At 36.0% G+C, this 21971-nt stretch overlaps 1 protein-coding gene across 18 annotated transcripts in view; it reads left to right on the top strand.

Annotated features, from left to right (window-relative positions):
- Window positions 1-21971, top strand: part of rims1 (regulating synaptic membrane exocytosis 1) — a 198829-nt gene that overhangs the window by 133685 nt on the left and 43173 nt on the right. For 10 of the 18 annotated variants that reach the window (XM_031901429.1, XM_031901430.1, XM_031901438.1 and 7 more), the window contains 3 exon segments: window positions 2001-2030; window positions 11202-11314; window positions 18927-19093. The exons of 3 other annotated variants lie outside the window; for them this stretch is intronic. In XM_031901429.1, coding sequence (XP_031757289.1) covers window positions 2001-2030; window positions 11202-11314; window positions 18927-19093 — 310 coding nt within the window. 18 annotated transcript variants of the gene reach the window in all.

The raw sequence follows: 21971 nt of genomic DNA, 5'->3' as shown, positions 1-21971 counted from the left end.
ATTCAGTAATTGATCTGGACATTGGGATCTTATTTAACAACCTCAGTTTATTCTTCTTTGTAAAACTTTTTTTTTTTTTTTAAAGATTGCCCTTAGACACAGTCTCTCTAATACTGTTTTCATGAAGATAGGGAAATTTGGTGCATTTGTTCTTGTAAATGTAGGGAGATCATGAACATATTGCTTCATACACTTGCTTGCTTGCTGCAACTGATTTGAAGGTTTTGGCAAGGTAACCAATGATTTAGATTATAGTTAGGCTATTTGCATATAAATTACACTTGTACTGATCACCAATGATTCACATCATACTTAGAACATCTGCTTATAAATAGATCTTGAAATGGTAATCATCAGTCTGAATGCCTTTAATAAATTTACTTTCTTGCCAAACAAGCTGCGGTTACTTTCATACAACACACAAATAAACCAGGTGACAGCACACACTGAGATGCATAAAATATCACCTTCTTTATCAGTTAGCCAATATCAAGCACCTGTTATAAATGTATTATATTAGAATGGCATGTAAGAAGCATAACCAAATTAAAATATCATCTGTTAGTAATCTGATTGAGATCCAGAATAAATTTGCAATTGATGTCAGCTTTTCAGAGCATTTTATTCTCTACTTCGTATCTATAATCAACTTAGTTATCTAAAGGATTTCATATTTTTACCATATTTTTTTCCTAAAGTATGTATGTTAAACCAAAAGTCCATCATAAATGATTTGGCTGCACTGTTCAAGCCATTAATTTGTAATTTTAATATTATCATTTTAATTAGAAACTGATGAATACGTGGGTCTAATACTATTTAAGCGTATGCTACAATCTGTATTAGTTGATGTTGAGTATTTTGCCATGAATCTATCAAGAGCTATCACAAAAGCAAAACGTGTCAATGTAGATTTATGCATATCTCATAACATGAGACATTCTTTTCTGTGTTTATCTAAAATAATGAAATGCTCTTGGAAGACTTCCAAAATATAATATATTGGCCTCTAGTCAGAAAGGGGCATGAGAAAGTATAAGCCACAACTCTCCTTTATGAATGTGCATATGTATTCTTAAAGATCCAGTCAGTATGTTGTAGCCTGAAGTAGTGGAACACAGAATGATTAATTGTTGCATGTAACATAGAACCAAAGCAAAGCAGGCATATGTATGTATGTATATATATATATATATATGTATATGTAGTAGGTATATAGATATATATCAGATATATAAAATAATGTAAAATATTTATTGATAACAGAAAAAGCATTGGTTATTTGATATCATTAAGTATTGTTTTACTATAAACATTTTATTCTATAGATTGCTGTCTATCTACAATAGTTTTTACATAAATATTGAGAAAATGTGCTACAGAAGTAGAAAAGATAGTTGGCATAATAACGTACAACTTGTGTAGTGTTTATATGCTCTTTAACTTGTAAAAACTATCTTGCTTTCTCTGCAGTGTGCTACAGTGGCCTAACTTTGAAGGCATGCATTCATTGAAAAAATCTTTCAATTAAAAACATATATATTTTTTATACTGATTGCCTTGGTATTTATGTAGATGAGAAATAAATACATTTTAGCCCTCTTTATTATTCATGCATTGAATTAACTCAAAATGTAAATTATACATTAGTTCCAGCATCATTTATGTATGTTCAAATGGCTCACTTCTTGTCAGTGATCCCCAATAAAAATCATGGTGTTACTCTATAAAGAAATAATCAAGATTTACATATATGGTATATACATCACCTTGGTCAATAATATCAAAACCACAATGTATCTTATTCTTGTTTTTTATTCTTGTTTTTTATTTGTGTGGGTGTTCTCCCTAAATGAAGTGAAAATCAATTGACTTTAATTTAATTTTGTTTTAATCATGTTGTACTGTATTGTTCATTGTCTCAATTTGTTTTTGTCCAATGTATGATCTGCTGATTTTTTCTTTTGTTTTTCATTATTCTATGCATTAAATCACTGAAGAACCAGAGAGTTTTAGTTCATCATCGAAAGGTAAATATTTATATCTTTGATAACTACTACATTTTAACTGCTTCCTTGTCGACGCTGCTCTGATTTTTACTAGATAGTCTAAAGAGTCCTTTCCATGTATATCAAATATGTATAATACAGACAAAATCAATAGAACTAATTTATTTATCTATCTATCATATATAATGTAATTAATAACTGCCCAGGCACAAGTGGAATTGTTACTTTTAGAAATATACATGCAGTTCTCACTTTGACCTACAACTGCCCCAGCTTCCATTTTACATTTCTTCTCCTAAGTTGGTTATGGTCCCCAGTCTAAAATAAAAGGTAGCACCCAGTATAACTCATCTTTAATTTCTGAATCATAATACAGTTATGAGATGTATTATGAAGAATCCCATTAGCCAGAAAAAAAATATATATTTTTCCCTAAAGGGCAAATTTAATAAAGAGACTTTTTGTTCAGTTGAAACACAAAGGTCAATTTTTTCACATTCATGATTTATAAAAATATTTATTCTTTTTCTGGATTTTTGTATGCCTAATAATTTTGTTCTGTTTACTACATCATTTTCCAAATTCTAACATTTGCTGTTGTCTTGGCATCTAGATGACGAGTTCTTACTTTAAAACATTTTGTGCAAAAATTATATAAATAAAAGTAAAAACCTGGAAAAAAATGAATTAATTAATTAATAAAAAACAATTCATAATTACCGACTGATTAAATATTTTATTTTCTCTGTAAGTAAGCTAGCATAAGTCCATTCTGATAGCAAAGCAATTTTATTGGGTTATTCTTCAATTTTTGGTAGCACTGTATGCATTTAATAATGTACTGTTCCTGGCTTAAAAGCATCTGCCATCAGCCTTTATAGACTTTAATTTAAAATATATGACCCCAAGAACAAAGTGTTAGGCAATAGTTTAGATTGTAATGTTTAAAAAGTAAATATCTTTGTTGTTTGTGAGACCACTGTTGATAATTCTCATATGAACTTTAAGGGGTCCATTCATTCAAGTACTATTGAGTACGATTGAGTAAAATTCTTATTTTTTCCAATTTTTGAAACTTTTTATATTGACCACCATAATATCGTTAAAATAGTACGACTTTTTCGTGGTACGTTCGTTATTCCAAGAAAAAGTTGTACGAAAATTTAGTTATTCATTCAAGCTTTGTTATCGTGACTATCTTTTCACCAGGTTGAGTCTGTGGAGTGCCATTGAGTCCTATGGAAGGCATCCAACATCATACATTTTGTTTCAAAGCCAGAAAGGTTTTCATACTGTTTACAATTGTTTAGATATGAAAATTTTGTAACTTTTGGATCGTAACCACGATATTTTCATACAAGCACGACACAAATTTTTGTGCAATTTACGCACATCAGAAAATTGTGGTTACTACAAAATTTTTCCAATCGTGCTTTTATTGAGCGAACATTTGTACTTTAATGAATGGGCCCCTAAATCTTGTGTAGTCCAAAAATATTTGCTACATAAAAAGATAAGGATTATAGACATTTTTAAGATTTATGGCTACGGCTCAGAAGGGCTCAGAGTCCATTTTAAGTAAATAATTCTAATTTATAAAAAATGATTTCTCATTTCTCTGTAATAATAAAACAGTATATTTATACTTGATTATAACTAAGCTACATGAATCCATATTGATGGCAAAACAACCCAATTAGGTTTTTTTTTATTGTTTAAATGATTTTTAGCAAAGTAACAAGTATGTTTTTTCAAATTCCCAAGCAAAGTCCCAAGAATTTGGGATAATAAATCCTTTACGTATCAAAAAATGTGTGTAAATAAAAACAATTTGTGCATATTTTATATAATTTGCTGCTGCTACAACACATCTAACAGTAGAAGAAACCTTGTGCCTAATAAAGGTATAGGTATATTGCAAAATGTAATTTTTTTTTCATCTTAAAGGATTTATTCCATTTATGACATTCCATTTATGACCTTAATTCCTTTGTAAGGAGTACTCTGGGAGTAGCTGCTTAGTCATATCCTTTAGACAAAAAAACCCTTTTTAAAACTTTTTGGAAATATGTACTAAACCCATGTAAATTGGATTTTTTTAGGAGCCTTATGGAATTAGTTCCCAGAATCCCTTCTGTCTATTTGCATACATATGAGGTGGTCTCCTCAACCCTTTTGATTAGTTTGTGACTCTCCACTCCTGGCTCTAGCTAAGCTGATTAGAAAACCCTGCCCTACACTCAGGAGTTCCAAGAAGGGTGAAACCGGTCAGTAGCTGGAAATCTGATCAGCTGTTATCCTGGCTTTTGCTTTAAAAACCCAGAGGGTGAGCTTAGCCTATAGGATAAACCCATGTAAATGGGATTTTTAGGAGCCTTATGGAATTAGTTCCCATAATTCCTTTTGGAAATATTCACTGTAACAGACATTTTCAAAAAGATTTTCACTACTGGGAAAGCCATCTCCACTACATCTTAAGGCTAATATAGTGTAGCCAACACCTTACCGGAGAATTCCTTTTGTCAGTGCAGAATTCCTGAATTTCTTTTGCCATTGCTAAATCTTTTCTTGACTTTGGGAGTAATACATAAATACATTTTAAGAAAATACCAATATAGAGGAGCCCATTTACTAACATTTGATAATATATAAGCTTTATAATAGATTTTGCAGTGCCTTATATCACATGTTATAAATTAGTAATCTATAGCATTATATAGTATATAGTTATATAAGATATATACAAACCGGATTCCAAAAAAGTTGGGACACTAAACAAATTGTGAATAAAAACTGAACGCAATGATGTGGAGGTGCCAACTTCTTATATTTTATTCAGAATAGAACATAAATCACGGAACAAAAGTTTAAACTGAGAAAATGTACCATTTTAAGGGAAAAATATGTTGATTCAGAATTTCATGGTGTCAACAAATCCCAAAAAAGTTGGGACAAGTAGCAATAAGAGGCTGGAAAAAGTAAACTTGAGCATAACGAAGAGCTGGAAGACCAAATAACACTAATTAGGTCAATTGGCAACATGATTGGGTATAAAAAGAGCTTCTCAGAGTTGCAGTGTCTCTCAGAAGCCAAGATGGGTAGAGGATCACCAATTCCCACAATATTGCGCAGAAAGATAGTGGAGCAATATCAGAAAGGTGTTACCCAGCGAAAAATTGCAAAGATTTTGCATCTATCATCATCAACTGTGCATAACATCATCCGAAGATTTAGAGAATCTGGAACAATCTCTGTGCGTAAGGGTCAAGGCCGTAAAACCATACTGGATGCCCGTGATCTCCGGGCCCTTAAACGACACTGCACCACAAACAGGAATGCTACTGTAAAGGAAATCACAGAATGGGCTCAGGAATACTTCCAGAAACCATTGTCAGTGAACACAATCCACCGTGCCATCCGCCGTTGCCAGCTGAAACTCTACAGTGCAAAGAAGAAGCCATTTCTAAGCAAGATCCACAAGCTCAGGCATTTTCAGTGGGCCAGGGATCATTTAAAATGGAGTGTGGCAAAATGGAAGACTGTTCTGTGGTCAGACGAGTCACGATTGAAAGTTCTTTTTGGAAATCTGGGACGCCATGTCATCCGGACCAAAGAGGACAAGGACAACCCAAGTTGTTATCAACGCTCAGTTCAGAAGCCTGCATCTCTGATGGTATGGGGTTGCATGAGTGCGTGTGGCATGGGCAGCTTGCATGTCTGGAAAGGCAGCATCAATGCAGAAAAATATATTCAGGTTCTAAAACAACATATGCTCCCATCCAGACGTCATCTCTTTCAGGGAAGACCCTGCATTTTTCAACAAGATAATGCCAGACCACATTCTGCATCAATCACAACATCATGGCTGCGTAGGAGAAGGATCCGGGTACTGAAATGACCAGTCTGCAGTCCAGATGTTTCACCTATAGAGAACATTTGGCGCGTCATAAAGAGGAAGGTGCGACAAAGAAGGCCCAAGACGATTGAACAGTTAGAGGCCTGTATTAGACAAGAATGGGAGAGCATTCCTATTCCTAAACTTGAGAAACTGGTCTCCTCGGTCCCCAGACGTCTGTTGAGTGTTGTAAGAAGAAGGGGAGATGCCACACAGTGGTGAAAATGGCCTTGTCCCAACTTTTTTGGGATTTGTTGACACCATGAAATTCTGAATCAACATATTTTTCCCTTAAAATGGTACATTTTCTCAGTTTAAACTTTTTTGGAATCCGGTTTGTATATATGTAGTAATATATTGGGGACCATTTATCAAAGTCTGAATTTCATTTAAAGGTACGATAGAGAAAATTCGGATTAAATCCGATTTCTGATGTGCGTTAAAGGCGCGAAAATTTCACATGTGGTCATAAGAAAATATTGTGGTATGATCCGAAATTTCCGAAATGTTCGTATCCGAACGATCGTAAACAGCACAAAAAACTTTCTGACTTTGATCTTTCTGTGCATGATTTTGGAAGCCTCCCATAGGACTCAATGGCACTCTTCAGCTCCAACCTGGCCAAAGGAAAGTCATGATACCGAAGCTTGAATGAATTCCAAAACTTTCATACTCGTTGAGACAAATATGTTTTTGTATGAAAAAGTCACGGAAATTAACGAAAAAACGTAGAAAAAAACGAATTTTTGGCATTCGGACCCAATCGTACTTTGATAAATCAGCCCCATTATGTTTGAAGGTTTAATTTGTAATTGTACCAAGTCATGCAATTATCAATGTATTGGCCATTTACAATCTAAACAAGGTGTAAGTGATGTATGTACCTACACAGCCATATTTTTATGTTTCTATACTTTAAACAAACTGGAACATATTTGGCAGAAAAATAAATGGATAGATCAGTAAACCAAGGTAAACCATCTACATTATATTACTAGCAAGTAATATAATGTAGATGGTTTACCTTGGTTTACTGATCTATCCATTTATTTTTCTGCCAAATATATTCCAGTTTGTTTAAAGTATAGAAGTCCTAGAACATGATACCATGTTTCCATGCATGTATGGTATTTTGTTTGGCTTTTACATTTTACTTCCACCTTTACTTTTTTCACATCTGTGAACTTATGCTCTTTTGAAAGTTATGTGGTTTTTATTACAGGTTATACTTTAATGCCTACAACTTTACAGAATCTCTTGAATTTTTCACCTGAAAATAAATAGAATTTGAATTTATTATATTTTGATATATTTTTTCCAGTTAAGTGTGCTGCTGTTTGCATATGTAATAAATATAGATTGTTTTTAAAACAGATCATATAAGTTTTATGGCAGACTATACAATCTGTCCAAGGCAAAGAACGTTTATGGAATATGTATTCAGTGATTAAGATTCTCTGTGCCAGCAGTGCTGAAGTGATGGTTAGATTTCCAATGAAGATGTTTATTTTATTGGACACTAGCAAGGTGTAAGTTATTGTACATCATGGGAATTCTGCTATATGCCTGCTGACAAATGATCACAAACTATATTGAAAATAATAGTAAGCACGCTCTTCTATTGTGTATAATCATTAATTGTTGTTTAAATAAATCAGTAATTTGTGTAAATCCTATATACAAAACAACCAGACAGCTGGAGGGGCTCCAGACAAATGTGATTCTCATATAGAATTACTGTACATTTGAGGAGGTCAAGTACAGTGTCGGACTGGCCCACAGGGATATTAAGAAAACTCCTACTGGGCCCAGGTGTCAGCAGGCCCGGATTTGTGGAGAGGCCACAAAGGCCCAGGCCTAGGGCGGCAGAAATTTAGGGACAGCATGCCGCCCTACCACAACTAATTTTTTAATTTTGCACCCATTCGGAGCAATGGGGACCTTTCTCCACTGCTCCGTATGGGAGTTGAACTGTTTGCGCATGCGCACTCGCTGGCGCATGAGGGGGAGGGGTTCGCACATGCGCGCTCAGGGAGGAGGGGGGGGCGGCCTAGGGGCGCAAGGAACACAAATCCGGCGCTGGGTGTCAGTGGGCCCTCCTGCTTCTAACTATTTGGCCTAATTCATGGTCATTTTCTATATCTTTATGGGAACAAATTGACTATACAAAACAAAGAATAGATTATAGTACGTAAATTAAAAAAAATGAGAAAATATAGAAATTGAGTCAGAAATGGATGAAAAATAGTTTGAAGAGTGTGGGCCTACGTTCTAAGGTTTTCTGGTGGGCCCCTGGCATCCCAGTCCGACACTGGTCAAGTAATATATGTAATATGCATATCTATAGTTGTACCTAGGAGGTGTATTTCATGTCACAGTGTAGGTAATATTTCGGGGTTGATTTATCAACATTGGTTTCAAATTGTGGAAAAAATGCAATTTTTTTCATGATTCGAGTTTTTTTGCAGTATAGTTTTCCAAACTCAAATTGTAAATGTATCAAACAAATTTTATAAAACTGCAAATAAAACAATAATTTTCAAACTATTTTAAAATTCAAACTTAAATATTAATAGCATAATGTGGTTTCAGTGTAATCAAGTTTTTTTTGCGTGATTTCATGTGATCACATTTTTGCAATTCAAGTTTTTTTTTATAAATAAGATGCCAGTCAAGATTTTCAAGCATTTGCATTTGTTCAAGTGTTTTTTTTATCTAGAAATAAACCTTTATAGGAGAACTACACCCCCAGCTATAAACCCCTCCTTAACTGGCCTGCCTTGACCCCCCTCACCTCTCCCTTATTGCATACTCTTATTGCATAACTTAAAAAACTGCCCCTGTTGCAAAACCCAACCTAAAAATGCAGAGCAGCGCAGCTGCGTACCTGGGCACCATCTTCTATTCCGTCGTAGAAGCATCGGGTCTCACCTCCGACATAGACACATGTTTATAAAAATAACGTTTAAATTGATGTTTGCTGAGTATTCGTAATACAGGTCAGAGGAGTTCTTCTTCCCAAGATCTTGCAATCTAAGTGGGCAGAAGAATGTAAATAATAGCAAAGGCATCTTAGATACTGGGAATGAGGGGGATGCTAATCTGTTATTGTGGTTTGATAAAACTGTATAGGTAAAGTATATGCTGCATAAAGGTGCTAGTAGAAGCCAAATTATTTGATCAAGTCACCAAGAGGTAGATGCTGATATTTCTCAAAATAAAATTACCATGATACTTTCCTGTGCATTTTGTAAAATATGCTTATATTTTATTTATACCAAGAGGTAAAATATAAAGGGAAAGGCAGTTCTTAAAACAGAATCAACAGACATTTAAATAGATAGAAAATCAATTTCAAGAAAATACAATATTAAAAATGTAGCCAGCATTTTGATGGCAGGTCCAGGAAGAAGGCCAGTGAACTTTAGATGCAAGTAGAGTATAGGTTAGAGATCACTGAATATGAAATCAGTATAGTGTGTTTTAGTTCTTTGTAGAATTTTGCATGTCACTACAGCTACATGTAGTGTGTTAAGGCTTGACTCAAATGAGTAAAGGAGAAAGAAGGCATTCATAAATTAATATGAATTGGAACAGCCTGAATAAGATGAAGTTTTAGCACACTCTTGGGTAAACATAAAATGCTTAAAGAATAATGAAAACATCTAATGGGTTACATTAACAGCATTACTGAAGGCCAGAGGCAAAAGGAATTCTGTAAAATAGAGAATTTGCTTCAGAAGTAATAGGATTGTAAAATTGCTAGAATGTGTGAGCAAATGAAAAGTGTTTTAGAGTAGGAATTAGATCAAAGGAAATAGATGCAAGATGTGTGTCTACTGTGATAACATGAGGAGGTGAAAATAACATTTTTATGCATAAAATTGAGGGATCACTTAGGGCTGAAAATCCATGAATTATATTTTATTCCAGAAAAAAGTAATTAGTTCCCTAGGCTGCTGTACCTCTGGTTACTCTCGCAACCAATGATATCCACAAATTTCAAGAAAATCAGCCAATATGTAATACAATTATATTAAATAAAATCACAATATTTTGGTTGTGTAGGTAGCCTGCTTCCCTTCCTTGATGCTTATACATGATGTGTCCTAATTACTTTCACAATCGTTGGATATTGCCTAATTGTCTTTGATTTATTGTTCAGAGATATTAGCATGTCCAAAGAAGAGGTTAGGGCAGTGCTATAGTGGTGAACATGAATGCTCAGGTCAGTAAAGAGGTATACTGGGTTTAGTGATGGTACTAGTTTGGGTGTTAAGGATAGATGAAATGGATATAGAAGCTTTCTGTCACAACATGGAGTTACCATGGTAAAATTCAGAGATAAAACAAGATTAAATAAATAATGGTCAGAATAAAGGAAACTAAATAAAAGAGGTGAAGATTGCTAGATCTACTTGAAAAGAGTGGCCGTCCTTGTGGTAAATTCCCAGAGTGCACTAACACAAAATGTTATAAAAAGAAAACTATTTACTGATATACAGTCAACCAAGGTCATCACTGCTCTAAGTTAAGAATTAACTTTAAGCATAATGTAGAGAGTGATATTGTAAGACAATTTGCAATTGGTCTTTGTTTTTTATTATTTCACAGGGGAGCACTCTGTTCCCAAAATGGGGATGCCCATGCTATAGCCTCTCCTTTCAACACCATCATGTAGCATAACTTGGCACACTTTGGGGTATAGTGGGATGGATGACGTTTAAAAATTAGTGAGGCACTGGTTGATGCAAAGTCTGCTTTATTGAGGAAGAATCAGAATGTAAGGTGCTAAATAAAGCAGGAGCAGAACAGACAGCAGGATTTTCAGATGCTGAAAAATAGTGTCCGGGCTACTCATGCATTTAAAAATGCCAGTGCTTTCACAAAACAGTCCATTGCCCAAATGTATTGCGTTGTAAGTCTGAATAGGCAGGAAAACAGATTAAACCAAAGCTGAAGTATCTGAATTGTTAAAGCTTTCAGTAAGGATTCAGGCACAGGTCAGGAGTGGCAGCATTCAGAAGTCAGAAACAGGCATCAAGTCAAAGAACTGAAAAATTCCTTTCATGTAACGGAAAACGGAATGGAAAAACTCCTTTCGTAAAAATAGAACTTTTTTTAAAATCCACGAGAGTTATATACCATTTTTATGCAGCACAAATGAAACCAGGCAATTGTTTATATTTTATTTGTAGGAGTACATATCGCATTCCTGTTTCAAAATGTACTTAAATGTAATGTTAAAGTTAACATTAATGAAATTAACTTTCAGATGTTTTAACTATATTTTACAGCAAATTTATCGATGGAAGAACGTACAAGACAGATGAAGATAAAAGTTCAACGGTATAAGCAAATAGCTGGTTCTAGTTCAAGTCAAGAACAGGAACGAGAGCAATATACTAAGGTAATTTTACTGTATTACATATAGCAATCATTTCTTTCTGAGTGCATAGACATGGCAGTGTGTGTTACGTAATGTTTCTTTGGCATATAAAAAAGCGAATATCTCCTGGCAGCTCTTAGTCTGCTTTAACCTATATAATTACTGTCCTGTCATCCAAGAAACAATAAGATTTTTTTGCATGGAAGTTTGGCAGATATGTTCTGCCATTTTTGATGTTGCAGAAGGTACTTTCCCCTATACCCCATACCTTTTACAGAGCCCCTATAAAATACAAGAAATAATACAGTAAACCTGTATTTCAGAGGGGCTTGTACTAAAACCCCCACAATGCCAATAATGTAAGGAAATGCATTAAGGGTATCTATTCAAGTTATGCATGTGCTTTAAATCATTGATGGGAAAGAATTTTATGGAAGTCATCAGCTATTATGTGATGTCAGAGTATATCTGAACCTAATCATGCTGTTGTGATGCATAAATAGAGGGGTGCATATACTGTATAAGAATCAAAACTTTATTTTCTCAAAGTCATATTTTTCTTTCAGAGAGTTACTACAGTGCAAGTTTTCTTCAGACCTGCTTGAAGGTGGCATTTTTAGGGGTGCATAAATAAAGGTTTTAGTCTGAAGTTTTGTTGCACTATGCACTGGTGCAAGCTATAAAATAATTAAAAAAAAAATTCCCACTGGGGCATGGCATAGATTTTTGGTTTTTGTTTCAGCTGAATGAACACTTTTTCTATGTATCAGTCTTATTGGGGCTTTTCTTTAGGAAAGTGCATTTTGTAGATATGAGATTAAAGTGTCTAGGTTCCTGTATGAGAGATAACCATACAGCTTAAATATTTTTCAAGCTGCTTTCACTATATGGTAAATAGTAGGAAAAGAGACCACATACATGAGGTTAAATGGGTTATATTCCACAGCAAATTAAGAAAATGTAAGCTGACATTATCATAAGATCATTTTCTATATGGGATATGATATCTCCATTATAAGCAGATAATTCAAATTTTAAAAAATGATTTCCTTTTTCTCTGTAATAATAAAACAGAACCTTGTACTATGATATAATTAATCCTTATTGGAATCCAAACAACCCTATTGGGTTTATTAAATGTTTATGTTATTTTTTAGTAGACTTAAGGTATGGGGATCCAGATTACAGAAAGATCCTTTATCCAGAATCCCCCAAATCCCAAGCATTGTGGATAACAGGTCTCATACCTGTACTGCATATAGGCCTCTCCTTGATAACAATTATATTGAATTTTATCAACAATAATATAATTTTTAAATAAATAAATTGAGCAACATCAGACCAAATATACATATACTTTGCTATGTCCCCTGTAGTTATTTTGTCCAAGGCTACTGGCAAAAAAATTGGTATCTTCTGGGAAATAGTTTCCACATACCAGTACATATATTTATATAAATAGAGAGATAGTCCAGATACTGTGGTCACTTGTGCAAGACAAATGCCTAAGGATGTATATGAATCATGTAGAAGCCAGCTGCCAAACTGTTTTTATAAACGGGAATAAATTTTAAAAAATATAGTGAATCAACTTTTTGATGTTTAAAGAGAACAGGTACAAAATGTAAAATCTGGATTCACAAAATAGATTTCTGGTTATTAAGTCGAATCCGCTAGTTTTATCATGTGTAGCTCTTTATAAATTATAAGTACAGGTATGGGACCTGTTATCCAGAATGCTTGGGACCTGGGGTTTTCCGGATAAGGGATCTTTTCGTAATTTGGATCTCCATAGCTTAAATCTTCTAAAAATCATTAAAAAATTGAATAAACCCACTAGGATTGTTTTGCCTCCAATAAGGATTAATTATATCTTAGTTGGGATCTAGTACAAGGTACTGTTTTATTATTACAGAGAAAAGGAAATCATTTTTTAAAATTAGAATTATTTGCTTATAATGGAGTCTATAGGAGATGGCCTCTCCGTAATTTAGAACTTTCTGGATAACGGGTTTCTGGATAAGGGATCCCATACCTGTATAAATTAATGCTCACCACCCACAATATTAAAAATGTTATTTCCAGTATATATTTGTTTGTTTAATAATGCAGTAAACCATCATTGCAACTCTGTGTATTGATCACACCCTACTTAGCATTCCATTGGCAATTCAATATTTTAAAATATTCAATGCAGTTTATTACTTATTAAGAATGATGTTCTTCTCAAGTGAGATGTGTGCTAATTCTATATGGCATGGTACTGTATATTGTGTAGATGCGAGAGCTAAAGGTTTAGCAGCATCAGGGATAAAATACAGCATGCTTAGGCTACTAGTAACCTACATAGTAAAAGTAGTATGTAGCTGATGTGAATAAGTCAAATACAAGTTAAGAGAAACACACTGTTACAATTTTAAAAAATTGTAAAAACTTTAAAAATTGCTGCATACAACTTCTGAATATAAGTTTATTTAATTTCCCATTTTATTGCAATGGGAAAAAAACCTTGAAAATAAATAAATCAGCATCCCAGTGTCTTAAGTGAGCCAAAACAGAAAGTTTGGGGAGGTGTACCACAGAAAAGATTTTAAGATGGAAAACCCTTGGGTCCCCCCCTTGGGTCCCCCCCCTGGGTCAACCCCAAGAGCAATTCATGATACCATATAAAAATTACATTGGCAGCAGTTTTATATAGTGTCAGTATTGCTTTAAATTTAAAAAAGTGCAACAAAAAATGAAATTAACATATTAAACAATCATAATTTGTGTGTTTTTTATTTCAGTGACCATTTCACTTAAAATAAACTTTATTGTGTACATATGAGAGTAATGTATATAGTTAAATTCATTTCTGACGACTCATAAAGAGATTATAACATAATTGGAAGGTGACCAAACAGAATGGGAGAAAAGGGCAAACTAGGAAAGGGACAGCCTAAAGCTGGCCATACACACACCGTTATTATCGATTTTCGGTGCATGTATGGTATATCAACAAGCCAACCAATATCACAAAAGCTTTGCATATCGGTTGTCATCGTTGATCAGGCAGGACAAAAGATTTTGATTGGGCGCCTTTGAAGGCGCCCAAGCAAAATCTGCATTTAGGGCTGAATTGTCAGGTGGAGGTAGAACCCCTATTGTTTCTACCTCCATGTCTGACGATTCATCCCTGAACATCAATGAAAAGAATGAATGCTGGTTGCAGAAAAGATCGAAATTGGTACATGTATGGCCACCTTTAGAGCTGAGCCATTATCAGCTTCACAGAAGCTAATGGAAAACAACAAAAGAAAATAATTATTCATAATTAATGTCTGTGTCAGCACTTTGTGTGCCAATGCTGACATGAATACTAGGCTTTAATTTGAATTAATGTGGTACCACGAGAATCTACTATATATGGATGTCCATTAATGACATAAAAGTAAGAGCTCATTGATCATAGTGCTTCATTAGCAGTGCAAGCACTATATCCTGCCTATGATGCCAATAAACTCTTATTCTTGAAATGTAGCTAATAAAGTTTCTGTGCACAATACTGTGTTATCTCAAGGAATACTGATAAATAATAAACAATGGCTTGAGCAGCACCCATTTATTAAATATATTGGCTGTGGCTCAAAATACAATGAGCAACCTCACCAACATTACAAATGAATTATTTAGAAAATTACAAATGAATTATTTAGAAAATTCAATATGCAAGGGAAAATGGACATAAAGTTACCTGCGTATTGACATTGGCATTAATAAAAGGTACCCAAAAGGTGCCCAAACATGCTTTTGTTATTGATGCAAAAGTCATGCCAAACCCTCTTTAAAAAAGGTTAGTTGCAAATTGATTGACAAGATGATTCACAAGATAGCGCATGTTTTGGCGCAACACAGGCAGTTGTTGCTGATGCAGTTCAGCTCGTGGCTGCAATCATGATGGAATTAAGAAATGCATGGAATAAAGAAACGTGTTAAGAAACACTATGCTGTGTTTGTAAAATGAGCCTTATATCCACAGTTTCTTATTGTAACAGGAAATATTTTAGAATGCACCTCCTTCTGTAGCTGTGTGTATAGGTATAATCAGCGATTTTTATCACAATAAACTTTTAACAGACTAGGAAAAAAAAAAAGGGGAGAGAGATTTATTTTCTTATGTCTTTCATTTTTGTGTGAAAAATGATCAGGCTGCAGTGTTGTTATATATATATATAAAGGGATCATAGATGTCTAGCAACTTTATACGCAAGGCTGACCTAAAATTAGACCCTTGGGAGAAAGCATAATGTCTACAAAAGAAATATACAAGCAGAAAACTGGCTATAAATGTTCGCAGATTAAATTAAACTGTTTTTCCACCACTACTCTTATTTACTTAGCTGTATACAAGCAGTGTTTGCTGCCAAAAGCTGACCCTCAGTTTTTTATTATAGTGTTTTTTAACTATATCTTTACTAGGCAATGTGTAATTTTGTAAACTTCAGTCACCTTTTAGCTCGAGTTTTTTTTGTAGTTTGGCTTATATAAGAAAGGTATTTAAACGCTTCCCAAAATAAATATAAATGTATTTTATTTACACAAAAGTACCGGTTACACAGATTGAAAGGAAGCCATGATACTCATAAGAACCATTTCCCAAGATTCCTTAGATTCACAGTATAATGGATTCCCTCTTACCTTGTTCTACTGTGAAGTGATGGATTCAGGAAAATTAAGCCATTCTGCTTTTAATAGTGGGTGGTGCACAGGTTCTCTAGGAAATTAGAGAGGGCAAGGAACATATTCCTTCTTACAGAATAACATTTCATATTTTCCTTTCAATCTGGAAAATCTGAAAAAAAACCATTTATATTTATCTATTATTTTTAAATTTTTCATGAGTTCACTTGAATGAGCTCAGCTCAAAAAGGGGTTATATTTTCTCTTTAATTATAGTTTTGGTTGATGGTTTTGTAAGGACCTCTCTCTTCATTTTAGAGTCGTTCCTTATTCACTATAGATCTGCTGACTGGTGCGCCCAAAATAAGCTGAAGCTGTGGCTAGGGTTGCCACTATTTCTACAAAGAAATACCAGCCTTCCTATATTTTTATGGAATATAAATATAAGCACCAGACCTAAATAACCCCCCCCCCCCCAAATTGTGGAAGTGAGGTCACTTCCAGTGCTGTGTGACGTAACTTCTGTACAAGTCACATCATACGCGCCATGTTGCACATCAAACCCCCTACCCCCCCCCCCCCCCCCCCCAATTTTGGACCCATATATCTGCAGAAGCTCTCTGGCCCAAAGGCTGCCCCCCAAAAGCTTACACCCTTGGTGCCTATATGTGAATATGGTTCTATATACTGGGACTGCAAGTGCCATAATTCAGTGCAGACTGTAACAAACACTGTGTAGAGGTGCAAAGTATTATGCTGGCTACTAGGCCAAGTAAGGTAAACTTCTTCCAAATATAGTTGGTTTCCTCTCAATGAACAATATGTTGTAAATAAACTTTTGACAAATTTTAAGTGTGTGCTGGCCGCAGAATATTTATTATTTATTATTGAATACTTAACTTTGGCTGTGCACCCAGCTAAGCTATAAGCTTTGGAGTGCAGACATTAATAAGGACTGATAATAACATAACTTTTATTATAGTAAATACATTACACGACAGGTCTGTTGGTAGCACCCGGGTCTATGGACTACGCTTAGGAGTGCTGAATCTACGCATCGTATATATATATATAAATATATATATATATATATACTGTATATATGTATAGCAAGAAAGAGATTCACACTCACAGTACTTACAAAGAAAAAAATAATGTTTATTGTGAGAAGACTAAAGTTTCGGCTATCACACTAGCCTTTTTCACAGTTTTAAAAAGTCTAGTGTGATAATACTTATAAGTACTGTGAGTGCGGATCTCTTCCTTGCTATATATATATATATATATATGTGTGTCTGTGTGTGTATAAATAAATGTATATATATGTAAAGCATTTCATTGATAGTTTGTGGTTTTTTTCACTATTCGAGAAAAAAACATAGTGTAAAACAGAAATGCAAATATATTTAAGAATATTCTTAAGAATCACGAATAGTCTGTGTTTATTAAAGAAAGAATCCTCAAAAAGTTGCCAGAAAAAACTTGGCGCGTAAAAGCTGGCACGGATCAATAGAAGTCAATGGAGAATTGTTTCTCACAGCTTTATTTATTTTCCCAGTTATTAATACATTAAAGTTTTTTGGCCCTTACTGATAATAAATGGAACAGTGTGGTTCACGCCAGTGTGCAACTTTTTTATTGAGACAAAATGAATATTTTCATGAATATTCTGTTACATATTTTTTCTTAAAGGAGAAGGAAAGGCTAATAAAGCTGCAGGCATACCTTCAGGTCTCTCAATAGTGCCCGTAAGTCTCCCCATATTTCACCTGTTCAGATGATCAGAAGCCAGGAAGAAAAAACGCTGAGCTGTGTAGTTCCCATAATGCCTTCCTCCTGCACCGAGACCCAGACCAAGGGAACATGCTTAGTTAGTAAGACTATGGGGCACATTTACTAATCCACGAACGTCCGAAAAGCGTCCGAATGCGTTTTTTCGTAATGATCTGTATTTTGCGTAAATTGTCGTAGCCGTTACGACTTTTTCGTAAATTGTCATGACTTTTTCGCAGCCATCGCGACAAGCACGAAAGTTTCGGATTAATTCAAGCTTCAGTATCGTGACTTTCCTTGGGCCAGGCTGGAGCTGCAGAGTGCTAATGAGCCATATGGGAGACTTTCCTTGGGCCAGGTTGGAGCTGCAGAGTGCTATTGAGTCCTATGGGAGGCTTCCAAAATCATGCAAAGTCTGAAAGTTTTACCCCCCGTTTACGAGCGCTCAATATGAAAAAGTCGCGACAATATACAAGCAAATTGTAACGGCTACGAAAAAGTCGCGACAATTCGCGCAAGTCGTAACGGCTACGAAAAAGTTGCGACAATTTACGAAAAAGTCGTAACGGTGACGTAAAAATCGCAAAAATACAAAAAAGTCGCAAAATGTTTGTTTCCAATCCAAATTTTTCCCATTCGGATTCGTGGATTAGTAAATCAGCCCCTATGAGTCAGCTTCCTGCTGTTTGGCTCAGATCCACATTCCTGCTGAGTTCTTAGCATTTTTGAGGGAGGTGGGAGCAGGCGAGAGTAGAGAGCTGCTGTGTCTCTGGCACAACTCTTGACAGAGAAGTCAGTGCAGCATTTCTGTGAGTGCTTATGGCTGTATTTACATAGACCTTTCTAATAAAGCTAACTTAGTTTTTACCTTTCTTTCTCCTTTAAATAACCTAACATTCAAGAAGAAAAGTTGCACAAGTTTTGCCACAGATATTTTTTTCACACCTGCATTTTATTTTCACAAACTCGAATTTTGATAAATCTGAGCGTTCTGGTTGCCAGAAAGCAGGCTAGAAAGACAGAAATGCATCCATAGATGTTAAAAAGCTACAGTTTTGGAATTTTTTAAATGCATCAGTAAGTAAGAAAAAATATTTAGTGACTTATCTAAGTTAGAGAACATAAAGATCATGAACTAGGATTGCACTAACCTGAAATGTTTAACCATATATAAACACAATATATCTTCTTCTGTCTCCAGTATAACACACACAGAGATCAGTACAGAAGTTGTGACAACGTCTCAGCCAAATCGTCTGATAGTGATGTCAGTGATGTGTCAGCCATTTCCCGTACCAGTAGTGCCTCACGTCTCAGTAGCACAAGCTTTATGTCAGAGCAATCTGAACGCCCCCGCAGGAGACTATGGTGAGTCAACTATTTTTAACAGAGTTTGGTTTATACTTGTGTAACAAAACTTCCATTAGTCTTACGTTCTTCAGGGCAGTGTCGGACTGGGACCCCAGGGGCCACCAGAAAACCTTAGATCATGGGCCCACTCTCCAAACTATTTTTCCTCAATTAACCACTTTATTCTCCAAGTCTCTCTTATTTACATGCTAGCATCTATCCTTCCATGTATTTCTCCTCATTGTTCCCATTCAGAAATAGGGAATGACCATGAAGTAGGCCAAATGGTTAGGAGCAGGAGGGCCCACCGAACCCTGGGCCCACCGGGAGATTTCCTGGTATCCTGGTGGGCCAGTCCGACACTGCTTCAGGGCATGAGAGCATTTTGTGTGATGTATGCATAAGTCTGGCACTTACTCAGCAACATAAACTTGACTGAGAACCAGTGCTGGAAGACATTTTTAACCAAGTTGCATTTGTCAGAATGTGCACTTTCCAACATAAACTTGACTGAGAACCAGTGCTGGAACTGGGGAGGGATGCCATTCATTTCATCACACAGGCATTGGATAGGCTGGAGAGTACACAGAGGGGGCAGAGGGGGGCAGGTATGGGCGCTGGAGGATGCTGGCCTCAGGGCAGCCAGAAACGAAATCCTGCCCTGCCCCTGAAGTTCATATTTAGGGTGTTTTTTATGTTTCTGTTCATTTATGTCATAAACTGTATGAGATAAATGCAGCAAACTGCAATAATTTTAGGCAATTTTTAGAAATGTCATATAAGTTGCTTCCTTAAGCATACCTTTGCAGTCTGGTAGTTTGGTGTAGACAGACATTTTTAACCAAGTTACATTTGTCAGAATAATAATAATATATTGTTTTTGTACAGTTAGCACAGTTATGACACACAATACACAGGTAGGGTGCTGTGTTCGCAGAACCTAAATTGGCAGCAAGAAAATATGTGCTATTTTTTTTAAATGGAGCTCAGAAATAAGTAATGCATGCACCCCTTAGTTCTCTTGCACTTTTTCACAAAATCTATAAGGTGGTATACACATAGGGGCCCATTTATCAAAGTCCGAATTTCGGACATTTAAAAGTGCGAAAATATTGTGGTATGATCCGAAAGTTCTGAAATTTTCGTATCCAACCGATCGTAAATGGCACAATAAACTTTCTTTTATCCTTCAGTGCATGATTTTGGAAGCCTCCCATAGGAATACAATTTTGTCACACAAATTATTGCAAAGTACAAATTTTAACGAAAAAAATAGCAGAAAATACGCACAGTTCTAAAACGAATTTTTAGCATTCAGACTCAATCGTACTTGAATCAATAGTAATGAATAGTCCCTTTAGTGCAGGGGTAGGGAACCTACGGCTCGGGAGCCAGATGTGGCTCTTTTGATGACTGCATCTGGCTCCCTGCCAAATCTTTAATAAAAAAAAATAACGTGGAGCGTGGCCTGCGCTTAGCGGATAGAAGACATGTTCTATGCCTTAGAACACATCTTCTATCCGCCAAGCGCAGGCCATGCCCTCCTCCGCGTCCGGCATCCTTACCGGGTTGCACTTGAACCAGGGCCCAGGGAACTGAGAGGGACATTGGAGCAGAAACCTGTCACGCTTGAATTGAAAATAAAATGTGGCCAGTATGTCTCTGTTGGGGCTACAAAGAGAAGCCAACTGTGCACTGTGCTAGGTAGCCCTCTAGTTATACCACTAACAAGCCATATTGAACAGCTAAAGATGACACCCACCCTACCTTGCCCCACAGCATCCGCGGCCTTCGGCCTAGCTCCCGTTGGCCATTGTATGGCTCTCACGGAATTACATTTTAAAATATGTGGTGTTTATGGCTCTCTCAGTCAATAAGGTTCCCGACCCCTGCCTTAGTGTATCTTCAGTTGTACTGATACTGTATTTTCTTTAAATATGTAAATGCATATTGTTTTTTCACTTCCAGTTTAGTTAACAGTTTTCTGTTTCTAAGCATGTAAGGGTTTTATAACATTATTTACAACAGTTTTTGTGTTGTTTCCTCTACATTTTTAAAGGGCAACCTGCACAAGGTGCTCCCTCACAATGCGGATGGCATAGCCCTAAACATAGCCAGAACTAGGGGTAGGCAGAAGAGGCACGTGCCTAGTGTACACTGGGGGCGGAGGCGCTGGGCATGTACCTCTTCTGCCTGTGCTCCCCTAGTTCAGTGTCCTGGTGAATCAGTTTTAGCAATTCTCTTGCTCTCTCTCTGGCCCCTCTACCCCCTGCTCATCAGCCAGGCACGGATTTGTGGCGAGGCCGCAAAGGCCCAGGACTAGGGTGGCATGCCGTCCCGCCGCACCAAAATTTAGCTATTTTGTTCCCATATGGAGCAATGGAGACCTCTCCCCACTGCTCTGTATGTGAATAAAAATATCCGCGCATGCTCGCAAGCACTAGGCGGTAGGGGTGCACAGGATCCAGGATGGGTTGCCTTAGGCACCAAGGGAATTTGGCCCAGCCGTAGCTCCCTCTTAGCTGGAGGTTTGTATAATAGGTGCCCTTTAACTTATGTCATTCACTCTGTTAAATAATCTCACTGAAGGGTAAATATAACCCCATTTTTCATATGAACACTTTCAGAACTTTCAAAATTTTATATAAATGTATTTTTTATACATTGAACACATGGAAAGGAAATCATTATAGTCTATCTTTGGTTGCAGGGTCCCGTTCTCCACCGAACGCACCTTGTTTCATTGTGAAGTGGTAGTTTTGGTACTGGGAATTAAAGTCCCTCAATTTAACAGTGAATCTGGGCACCTCCCACTATAGAAAAGAGAGGGAGTTCAAGTCCCACAATCCAGCACTTCACAAAGGAACATAGTGAGAAAGAGGTTGCAAAAGGTGAC

This window comes from Xenopus tropicalis, chromosome 5 (genome assembly GCF_000004195.4).
Source record: "Xenopus tropicalis strain Nigerian chromosome 5, UCB_Xtro_10.0, whole genome shotgun sequence".
NCBI classification, from domain to species: Eukaryota; Metazoa; Chordata; class Amphibia; order Anura; family Pipidae; genus Xenopus; species Xenopus tropicalis.
Note: the sequence above shows the minus strand (reverse complement) of the source record. Positions and strands in the feature narration are given on the sequence as shown.